Source organism: Stegostoma tigrinum, chromosome 25 (assembly GCF_030684315.1).
Source record: "Stegostoma tigrinum isolate sSteTig4 chromosome 25, sSteTig4.hap1, whole genome shotgun sequence".
Classification (NCBI taxonomy): Eukaryota; Metazoa; Chordata; class Chondrichthyes; order Orectolobiformes; family Stegostomatidae; genus Stegostoma; species Stegostoma tigrinum.
The window spans coordinates 21,891,835-21,903,869 of record NC_081378.1 but is presented as its reverse complement, the minus strand read 5'-3'; the positions used below and the strand labels follow the sequence as shown (position 1 = coordinate 21,903,869).

At 40.4% G+C, this 12,035-nt stretch overlaps 1 protein-coding gene across 5 annotated transcripts in view; it reads right to left on the bottom strand.

Annotated features, from left to right (window-relative positions):
* sbf1 (SET binding factor 1) overlaps positions 1–12,035 on the bottom strand; it is a 250,244-nt gene that overhangs the window by 85,089 nt on the left and 153,120 nt on the right. For all 5 annotated transcript variants that reach the window (XM_059654534.1, XM_059654533.1, XM_059654536.1 and 2 more), the window contains exons 10-18: positions 10,850–10,927; positions 8,305–8,418; positions 7,555–7,683; positions 6,100–6,198; positions 3,005–3,209; positions 2,727–2,839; positions 2,115–2,264; positions 1,366–1,434; positions 620–778 (exon numbers count right to left, since the gene is read on the bottom strand). In XM_059654534.1, coding sequence (XP_059510517.1) covers positions 620–778; positions 1,366–1,434; positions 2,115–2,264; positions 2,727–2,839; positions 3,005–3,209; positions 6,100–6,198; positions 7,555–7,683; positions 8,305–8,418; positions 10,850–10,927 — 1,116 coding nt within the window. The remainder of the gene's footprint in view (positions 1–619; positions 779–1,365; positions 1,435–2,114; positions 2,265–2,726; positions 2,840–3,004; positions 3,210–6,099; positions 6,199–7,554; positions 7,684–8,304; positions 8,419–10,849; positions 10,928–12,035) is intronic.

Genomic DNA, 12,035 nt, shown 5'->3' with positions numbered 1-12,035 from the left:
GAACTTGCAAGTGGTGGTACTTTTACGTAACTACTAGCCCTGTTCTTGTAGATTATTGTGACCATAGATTTTGAAGATTCTGCCTAAAAAGCCTTGGGTGAATTTCTACAAAGCATTTTGTAGACTGCAACAGAGCGGGCATGTATGGAATGTTGACAGTGGAGGGAGTGAATATTTGCAATTTGGTGCCAATCAAACAGACTGCTTTGCCCTGAATTGGGTCAATCTTCTTGGGTATTACTGCAAACGCACTTAACCATGCAACACCAGGCTTGTGCCTTTGTATATGGTGGACAGGTCTTCGGGAATCAGGTGGTGAGTTACACACTACAGAGTTCCTAGCCTCAGACTGGCTCTCGTAACCATAGTATTTATTTGGTTAGTCTAGTTCAGTTGCTGCTCGATGGTAATCCCCAGGACGTTACTAGCCAATGATTAAAACTAAATAAAGATGAGCTTTTCGAAGAAGGACAGAGCCAAGAAACAAGGAGATAATGCAAACTTTGTCAAACGTCTGTTTAGGCAACATTCAGAATATAGGGTCAGGTGCTGAGTAAAGAGGAAATATTAACAAGCGATTCTATGCCATGCACTAAGGCCAGACCAGTCCATTACTTACTGATTCCAAAGGATGGCCACCATCGACTTCCAAATATAATGCTCGGATATGGTTCTGCACATCGCTGTAAAACATGGCCTCCCAGAATTGGAGGTTGGTCCACACCAAATGTTCTTGTACACAGCTGTAAGCAAACTGTGTGACACCAGATCCCAACTTCTGCAAACATTGAGGTTATCTGTTTTAAAGGTAATGTCTAATTCCAATGCGTGCGTTAATATAAACACATATCCTCAAATCTACAATTACTATCGAGAAACAAAGTGAATTTACACCTTGAACAGAATAAATAAACTGCACCATACTTTACTTCCAGAAATATAAATAGAACTGCAAATGACCACGTCAGCAAATCATAACAGCTTTTTGCCCCATCTGGCATTTGCATACAAGTGTCCCTACATTGCCTTGTATGCACGTGGTTTGCCAGTGCTGCTTTTGCTTGTGTGCTGATCAGTGTATTGCCATGTGTATTGCCATGTGTATTGGTGTGTGTATTGCCCTGTGTTAATTGTTTCAATTCAATGCCCTTCAAATGAAAGGCCAGCACCTGAACCATTAACTGCTTTTCTGTCCACAACTGCCAAACCTGCTAAATATTTCTGAAACTTGTGTTTCTGAGCTGCAGTTGTGGGTGGGCCTCCCTGAACTATCGGTTCTGTTTGTTTGCATAGGTCTCTTCAGCTATCTTGTGCTTACGTTAAAGATGACCACGTGCTGTTGTGTACTCTTTAGAATGCACTTACTCTGCAGAAGGCAGTAACTAGTGGAAGTAGAGCTGCAGCAACTAAATGCTCATCCAATGGCGTACAATCCTGTAACAATAAAAAGTAATTTCAGTCACAATTTTTGACACACTTCCGCACCAACACATCTCAGTATGTCTGACTTTTCTCCTCGCCACTACACAGGGCATCAGATCAGGCAGGGTTTGCAATGGAGTAGTGCTATAGGGGGATGGTAGGCACAGAAGGTGACAGAAAGTGAGAGGGAAAGATAACATATTGACTGTTGAGCTGCGGAATTTGATCCAATGATGATTTTCAAATGCAACTTTAATAAGTGCTATAAGCAAACATTAACAGGGTCATAAGACAGCAAGAAATAGGAACAGGAATGGACCATTTAGCTCCTTAAGTCTGCTATACCCTTTAATTGGATCATGGCTGATCAACATTTCTCAAATTCACTTTCCTGTTCTTCGCTCTGTAACCCTTGATTCCAATAGGGATCAGAACCTATCTCAGCCTTAAATATACACAAGGGCTCTGTCCCATAGCTCTCTGAGGCAACGTATTCCAAAGTCCCTCATCCCTGGAATTGGTAACTTTCAGGACTTAAATTAGACTTCACGTGAAGGGGTTTTTACGGGAATGACCGGTGTCTAACAAGGAGCAGAAAGGCAAAACCTAGTGAAGTGAAGAAAATCCATGATCAGCTGGAAAAGCTGAAGCTAGCTGCATATTTTTTGCATGAACAAGTTTGAATAGCATACCTGCAGAGCACAATTCATCATCCGGACAACATAATCAAACTGCTGGTGGTCGAGAACAGCTCGATTTTGCAGAACATGTGAATTCAGCTCCTCGCTGAGGCATTGGCGAGCAGCACGTCCTTTCAGGGCTCTTAACACAGCAGGAAGCAACTATGTGGGGACAATAGATTTCTAAATATTCTGAAAAATATTTATGATTAAACCTGCAAATTAAGCAACTTTTCTTAGCTGTAAAGGCAAAGTTGCCTCAGAAAGGTTTTACGGAACGAACTGTCCTCAGATCATCTCATTTTCCACAATCAAAACAACAGGAATACGTTGTTAAGCCCTCTCTGGACTCTCACATGAAACATTCCCTGGACAGGTACTACATGGGTTAGATACAGAATAAAACTTCCTCTGTCTCTTTAACATACTTCAGCATAGATCTCACAGAACACCTTGTGCTACTTCAGCATGTAATAATCCCAATGATCTCATCAGCTCTTTCATAGTCTGTGCAAATGAACGGCAGTGCTATCTGTCAGCGTCAATTCCATTAGCAACTAAGAATCATTACAGCTCACACACAATTATTCAACAAGCTAATACACAATTAAATAACAAGTTTACCTTTTTGGCTTCTAACATTTTGTTTTCAAATATGTAGGTTATGCAATTCCTGACAACCTCTAACCTTCGAGCACTGTTGGCAAGAATGATACCATTTTGATCAATCGTCGTAGCTTTAAAAGAAAAAGATTATTTAAAGAATTTTTAGTCAAATTAGCTACTATCAATATTCACCTCCTCTTTAGCATATACCAAAATTGTTCTCCTTGCGCTTAAATAACAAACACGTAAAAAACTCCATCTTTTCAGCAAAGAGATGGCCATCACAGTAAACTCACCACTTGGAGGTCCCATTGGCACCATGCATTTCATCTCAGCTTTAACTGCAGGTGGAGCATTCTTCAATTTGGCAGTGGCCTGGTCGATGATCCACTGCACTGTTCCCTCATCCAGGTGAGGGAAGGCACTCTGTTGCACCCGTAAATGGGAGCCCTCTTTTGGTTTCTGTATTTTGTGCATAGCAACTGCAGGATAAGGGTTCTCCTGTCAGAAGGGCAGAATTGAAATGATTACCCAAGGATATCTTAATTGGATCCATTCACAGGTATTACTCTTGCCATCACTTATGGACTTCTCGGGAGGGTGTGTGCGCATGTCAGGGAGGAGAGGTTATGTTGGAGGTGGACATAAGAAAGGAGGTTTCAAAGAGCAAGTCACCACTGCGCCTCACTTGTGTCTTCAGCCACTATTCAATCCTCTGCCCTGGGTTATCTCTCCTCACCCCAACTCATATCAACAGCCAACACTCAGTTACAAACTCCACCAAAAAAACTGTGGTTCCTCTCTTGAAAATCTTTGACATCCTACTCCAGTGAACCATAACATAACATGCAAACATTAGGGAATGGCCCCATTTCTGGTCTTAGAACAGAGGCCATTAGAAATTCAAAATTCTTCAAATGAAACTGTCAAGCTCTTCCTGCATCAATAGATAAACAGTCTCACGGCTGTAAACACCGTGACTTTTTCTTTTCCTGTATTTTTGACTGTGGACTGAAATCGAAATAGAATGTTTTTTTTTTAAAAATCAAAAATTCAGAGAATCATTAGAATCCCTACAGTGTGGAATCAGGCCATTTGGCCCAACCAAGTCCACACCACTCCTCCGAAGAGCATCCTGCCCTGATTCATTCCCCTACCCTTGCATTCGCCATGTCTGGGCACTACGGGCAATTTAGCATGGCCACTCCACCTAGCCAGCGCATCTTTGGACTGTGGGAGGAAACCCGCGTAGACACAGGGAGAATGTGCAAACACCATACAGGCAGTCGCCTGATGGTCGAATTGAACCAAGGTCCCTGGTGCTGTGAGGCAGCAATGCTAACCACTGAGCCATTGTGCCACCCGACCCTGTTGAAAGCAAAAGGTGGGCATAAAATTGGAGCAACCAAAATCTATTATCATCAGCAAAGATTTGGAAGGAACCCAAAAGGCCTGAAAAGAGAAAGAACTTGTTACATCTGCTGTGCAGAATGGTACCAAAACTGAGCTTCTGGCTAGTTTTCTTGTGTTGTCTCTGTGTCTGTTTATTGGGCATTGGAATTTTAAGAAAGGGACAGAGTTTACGTCATAGAGTTACAGATTAGCAATTCAACTTGTCTACTTTCATTACTTAAAAATGTTTGATTAACCATAAATCATTTATTAATTGCAATGGAAGGAAAACTGTCATCCATACTCTTAACATGAGCAATGTAGAACTGGGCAATTTTGTGGTTTAAGTTAAAATTTGCGCATTTGTGATGACTCCTGGAATAATGGAGCTTGATTACCAGCATACTACTCCAGTGAACCATAACATAACATGCAAACATTAGGGAATGGCCCCATTTCTGGTCTTAGAACAGAGGCCAGGTCATTGAGGAAACAGCTAAAGGTGGGTGGGCCCAGGCCACTAACCGAAGGAACATCTGCAGTAATATGCAGAGACTGAGAGGTCTGAGGCTGCAAATGAAACTTTGAACTGAGTGACCTTCGCGCATTCTTCATTGAGCCAGGCTCGATTTTGTGATATAGGGGGTGATATGCCAAATCACAACTGTGGTTCAATACAACTGATGGTTACCTAGTCGAATTGCTAGGACTGTTCAAGTCTGTCCCAGTTAACACAATGGCAGTAGCACAAACATAATGGAGAGTACCCTCAATGTGAAGAATGGACATGGTCTCCACAGTAACTGCATGGTCATTTCTACTACTGTTGTCATGGACAGATGCATCTGTTATTAATGGGTTATGGAGGATAAAACCAGATATGTTCTTCCCCTTGTTAGATGCCTCAACCAACTGGTGACACAGACAAGCAGTCATATACTTCAGCACTCAGCCAGCAGTAGTGCTATTGAGCCATGCTTACTTGTTGAAGGGTTATTGTACGTTTGAAAAGCAAGTAACCTGGCTCTCATTCTGAGTACTGTTTCCACTGCTGTTCAAGCAACTCAGGGGAAGTGTACAGATGAGCTAGAGCCAAGGAGAGTATACAAAGAGAGCTTCGGTTGACAAGCAGCTGATTGGTCTATGAAATAGTGACCAGTTATCCAAGACAAGGGCCTTCTGCCTGCTAACAACTTTGTGATTGGCTCCTGTGTCGCTGCACAGCCTATGGATATGTGTAAGATAGGGAGAAGCCATTAGATCTCCACAAAGCCAGGAGCTTTTGCTTTTTGCTGCAGTAAAAACTATCTGAAGAAAGCCAGTTTGTTTGTTTCCCTCAGCAGTTGCTGTAGTCTGTGGCTCTTGACCAGTAAGAAAGAGTCTTTATAAGAGTGAACCAGCACCCTGGACCTTCTGCATGCCAGTAAGTTAAGGAGAGCAAAGGAACAGCATGTCTTCACAAGCAAAAAGGACTATCTCGTGAGATGGGGACTAACGAATTGCCTTTCTAGTCTTTCCCACCACCCATATTTTTTGCTCTGTGTGAGAGAAAGGGACAGTTTACAAATGAGGGTTAGTTTTAACTAGTAGAGTTCAATGTCAATGGTTCATAATTGTTTGTCTGCAGTTAGAACCTATTTATTTGTGATAAGTAATCATTATTGAGTACAGGAACCTGGCCCTATCTTTCTGTCAACCACTGTCAAAAGACAGGTAAACTTCAGGAATTTTCAGTCCTTCTTTAAAATCTCTAACTTTTGTGACAATTTTGGAATAGCACTGCTTGACAACTAGCATGCTACCTCAATGTGGTGCAACATTGCTAAAAGGATGAGTCAACTCCCCCACTACCAAAAAAAAATTAATCCTAATTTTAATTTACAAAATCTACCTCTAGCAAATGCTGAAATCATCAAATTTCCATCAACATGCCCTTGAGAGTACTGCCCCATGAGTGCATTGCTCTTATCAAAGCTATTCATTTAAATTAGGGACATACATTCCGGTGAAGCTGTTCTGATATTTCTTTCACATGTTTCAGAACTTTCTGTGGACTTCCCTCCTCCAATCGTATTCTCTCAATTTCGTTTGCTACCAACTGTAAACAGAAACAGAAAGAACTTCCCATGGTTACCATTAATCAATCAGAATCTAATCACATATTACACAAGCACAGTACTATAATTATAAAGATGCACAACTGACACAAGAGGTTATATCTGACCCAAATTGCCTTTTCACAGACTATCTGGGAGTTTCACGATCTCCTCTCATACAGTGTCTCCTTTGCCTCATTTCTTGTCATAGTGGCATAGCAGTCATGTTACTGTTCTAGTATATCAGAAGCCCAGATTAATCCTGTGGAATACAGGTTCAAATTCCATCACGGCAGCTGGTGGAATTTAAATGAAATGAATAAATCTGGAATCAAAAGCGGGTCTAATGGTGAACATAAAACCATTGTCATTTATTGTACAGTCTTTTAAACAAGGAAATCTACTGTTCTTACCCAGTCTGGCATACACATGACTCATGACTCTCAACAGTGTGATTAATTCATAACTGTCCTCTGTAGTGCCTTAATAAGCCATACAGTTGAAGGTCCATTAGGGATGGGCACAAATACTGGTCTTGTCAGCGAGGCTAACACACCATGAAAGAATTGGAAAACAAGAATTCTCATACTGACATGGTGACCCTAAGGCAGTTTTTTCATGTCATGCTTCAATGGGAGATTAGACAGAGTCACCCTTTCACATATTGACAGTGAGAACAAACAGGATTGCTCTCTCACTCTAATGGGGCCTCAGGCAGGGTCATGATCATATATTCCAAGGTAAAGGCCAAGCTGCATCACCCCTCCACACACCTGATTCAGAGTTGGGTCTGAGGGAAGGGTTCATTTGGGTCATCTTCCCATAACTTAACCACTGACTTCAAGAATAAATGACTGAGGCCCAGGTACAGTTCAACCAATAATCCGCACTTAGTTTCAAGTACAGAAGTGTAAAGAATGGAAAATATTATTGAAATCCAGACTTTTCAGCAACCTGTTGTCCTCTAGGTTTCAATCACGCTGCTTTACATTCCACATTCACAATCTTTATAATTCCGAGACTCAAAGATCCTGAATTAGATAAGCCCAGTGGTCACTCTCAATTTAAGCTATGTGGGGGAATCTAGAACTGGGTCAGTTTGAAGATATTGGGTGTTGCATATGAGATGGAGACAAGAAGGAATTTCTTCTCTCAGCATTGTAAACCATTGTAATTTGCTAGCCCAGAAAACAGTGAAGACTCACAGCAAGGTTTTAGATCTTCATAAAAGTCAAGATTTAAAAGGGGCAGGCAGGAAAAGAGGTCAGGCAGCAATCAGAAAAGCCATGAATAACAGTGCAGGCTGAGGTGGGAGGGGGAAAATTACTTATTGCTGCTATTATTTTGTATGATCCTACCTCATCAAACAAGTCACATGGTCGATACGGTGAGCCTCTTTCTGATACAAACCGTGCAAAAGCCATTCCATCAAGAACTTTAGTCAGAAATTCATCATCTTGTAACCCCCGTTGAGCCAAAAAGGCTACCTGTGACAGCAGAAAACAATTCATGAGTCGCAAGCAACCTCATTAAATATTAGCAGCGCCCAAAACGTCACTTTCGAATAAAGTCATCACTGATAATCTTTGAAAACTGTAGGAATTCCAAAATCATCATTCCAGCCTCACGACCAGTGGCTTGCCATTCAATTGGACTCAGCAGTACATGCCTGGTACTGCACAGTTGCTGCAACCAGTACACTTCCTGTACTGTGCAAATACCACTGCAGCATATTTCCTTAAGCGCATGGTCAGCCATGATGGTCCACTACTTGGGCCACATGATATCCCCCATGCTGGTATACGCTCAAAACTGTCAGTCAGAGTGCCCATTCCTGTACACATCCTGTATTACACAATCATATCTTTTGGCAAGCTCACTCTATTGTCTAAGTGCTGCTTGCCATTGTGCTCTGGGTACTGTTAGGCATTCTAACCAGTACACTTCCTTACCGTGCGATCATCCTTGTCTGCTGAGTGTGTAGGCTGTACACTTGCACTATTACTACTCCTGCTTGCAGGTGCCAGACACGGAGATGAATCATATCTCTCTATTCTATACCTTTCCACCATATACCACTCTCTAGCCTCTGTATGTACCCATCATACCTTGTGAAAACGAATGACTGGCTCCGGATGGATGCGGATAATTTGCAGACACCACCGATAACCCTGAAACAGCTGTGCAAACAAACGCAGAAAGACAGCACGGATCTCCTTATCCTGGCAAAGCACATAAAGTTAGCTGGAATATTAACTAGAGAACTAATTACATGCAAGCGCTCTTTACAGCTTAATTACAGTTAAAATTATAGCGACAGGCCTTAAAAGATTATAACACTGCTAACAGCAGGCAAGTACTAACCAACATTTGAACAAATGCTGTGCATTGAGAAAGGACCATGCATGCAGAATGGAAATCCCTCTTCCATAGAAGATCAAGTAAAATCAAGAGAGGAAGAAAAATAGCTTGCATTTATATAGTAATTTTCAGGATAACTCTAGGGATCTCAAAGTGCTTCACAGCCAATGAGTTGAGATTTGGTTCAAGTTATGAAATTATGTTCTATACGGAGGGAAACTTGGGAATTTCTAGACAAGGACGGACCAAGGTATGTCTAGTTTGCTTTTATTATCTGGATTGGCATGAACTGCAATAATACAGCTGACTAATCACTACAAATCAAGTAACTGGCAACAGACCCAGGTATTAGAGAAGGAAAACTTCACCCAATGAAAATCTTTCAGAATGGGACATTGAGAGAAATGGGAAGAGGGCGGGCGCAAGAGGGCGGGCGCAGAATGAGAACGAAAAGGGGAAAGTGGGAGAAGGGGAGAAATTTTTAAAAATGGACCTAACAGTAACCACGTAACCACTGTTCACTGTCATAAAAACCCATTTGATTTACTCAAAGAAATCTGATGTCCTCTCCCAATCTTCCGGATCCACAGCAATGTCCTTGTCTCTTAATTATTGAGCAAATAGGTTGGCAATAATATTAGCAGACAGGGACGTCCACATCCCGTAAATGAATGAAAAAAAACTTCACTGTCCCTTGTTGATGCAAACTCTTCAATGCCACCCCCGCCTCCCGCTTCTGAAATTTCTGTACCCCTTTAACACAACTTCTGGTAAATGTTTAATTTTCATTGTTCCACTAATCACAGTCTTGTGAGGTGTGATCTGGGCTACAACCTCTGGAATTCTCTCCCAACTGTGTCCATCTCACCATCCCGCACCTTTAAAACACTCCTTCAGGCCTACCCCTCAAGAGACTTTTGCCATCTAATAAACAACTCACGTGACTTATTTTTTTTTGGCCATTTTTCCTGTGAAGCAAGTTGGGACACAGGACTATATTAAATGCAATTTACGTAAGTTGTTATTTGTACATGGCAAAGCTTTAAAAAGAGAAAAACAAATTTAAGACATCAGTTAAGTAAATCTTTAAAGTTTAGAAAAAATTGTTGATAAAAGCATAAATAAAAGCATTGGCGTCCTAGCTTTTACAAATAGGGGCAGAGGAGAACAAAAGAGATAACACTTATCATTGTGGATCCCAATTAGAATATTATGTACACTTCTGGTACTTTTGAGATACACACAAGGATAATACCAGGCTTGAGAGGTTTCTCTTACGTGGAAAGAAAGATATTGGGATGTTTTGATGGATCTAATCTTACCCACACTTATTGAAATGCATGGAAATTTATAATGTTTAAGGGCTTTGATAACAGTAAACCAAGAATCACCTTTTCTACTGGCTAATAAGTAACTAAACCAGCATAAATTTCAAATTCGCAGAGTGTCTGGGTAGTTTTTCAGGCAGATCATTGTTGAAATATGACATGTTCAAAGGGAGAAGATGGGAATGTAGAATTTGAAACAAACACATTAGCCACGATCTTATCGAGTAGCAAAGCAGGTTTGAGTGGCCAAATGGTCTACTACTGCTCCAATTTCAAATGTTCCTATAAGAAAGGTTAACTTCCCAGGTCTTCATACAATGGACTGTAAGATGCAGAAAGTTGACAATCTTAAACCAATGACTCAAATTAAGTCTCCTTAGATCTTGCTATTCGACATAATTTATCAATGTAATTAATTCAGACATCAGGACCAAGTCATTGTACAGCAATATTTAGTCAGCAGAGTAACAGCTCATTCATGGTTGTACAAGGTTCTGGTTAATTCAAGTTAAGGGTTACCAACATAACTGGACAGAGCTCCAGAGATAATGGGAACTGCAGATGCTGGAAATTCCAAGATAATAAAATGTGAGGCTGGATGAACACAAGATGCTGCTTGGCCTGCTGTGTTCATCCAGCCTCACATTTTATTATCTTGGACAGAGCTCCTGCTTATTTACATGAGAATTTAGGTTAGTCAGAGAGTGTAATTGTGGATAGAGTCACTGTCCAAAAAGGAGAGCAAAGGTTGTTGTTTAACTAAACAGAACTGCTGTTTATTCAGGACAAGGAGTTTTCACTACAATGGAATCCAGGATGCACTGCTTTTGCAGCAAATTATGGGTTATTGACTACGTAAACAGGGTAACAAAGTCAGGCTTTATCAATAATGTGTTATGAAAATCCAGAAACAACTAAAAAGATACATTATTTCTTAATTCTGTATTCTCATCTATTACTATACCTGGTATTTCATTGAAGGGGCTGATGTAGAGGAAGGTGGAAATGCATAATCTGCATATTCCAACTCTGGGTCCAAAACCTGAAAGAAAATCATAGAAAATAAGAATTCTGAAACATATGCAAAACGTTATTATAAATATTACATGCCAAACATCTTCCTAACCTTTTCCAATATAAAGATCCACTGTCCATTGTTGGAGCTCTTGCTAACGTAGTTTGTCACAGGAACAGTAAACCAAACTAAATTAGCTTCTTTATCACTGGATTCGCAAAAAGAGTGAAGTTAAGATATTCAATGACCCTCAAAATTGCCCAACTGTTCCAAACCAGATTTTAAGAATAACAGTCATCAGTCACCAAGTTTTTAAACTTAAACTGAAATGAACAATTTATTAATACTGTAACTTTAGTAGAGTAAAACTGAACAACAAGGTAATCTAGTACTCTACGATTTAAATCCAACTTTTGGTTCAAAACCCTGATACAGACACACAGCTAAAAGATAAATTAAAAAGAAAATAAAAGTTGTAATTTGCCAGATCAACATTCATTTCAACGAATATAGGTCTTTATCGAATCCTTGAATGAGGCGTTCTAGTACAGACATACAGGATATTATCTTCCTTGAATTCCGAAGTCATTGGTCAATGAAAACAGCTTTCAGCCACTCCAAGAAATATTCATATATTGCTTAATAACCAGGATTCTCCTCTCAGAACACTCAACTTCTTTAATAGAATATAAAACTTGAGAGAGTAAAACTTGAACAAATTCTCAGTCCAGCATCTTACAAGCACACAGGATTCTGCCCAAAATAACAGACTTAAAAACCAGTTCAATCTACTGTTTCTCTTTCTTTTTTCAACATTCCCTATGGTTGACTATCACCAGTCTCCCCACGATTGACCAATGCAATATCCAACCATCGAGTATAGTACATCCCAATGCTGAAACAGTGTTCTTAGAACAGTAATTAACCTGCAATTATCTTTCCAGGCCAGTTCTCAGATACAAACCTCAGTTTGTTTGTTCTCTCTTTTTTAAAGCTGTTCAAAGTTCAGTTCTCAACTTCAACTCAGATTTAAACCAAAAATGAGAAAAATAAAGAAAAGCAGTGATGAATACTACGTGGTTTAAGCCAGCAAAATGCCCTACATTTAGTCCAGCAGCACAAGTGAGTACAGCCT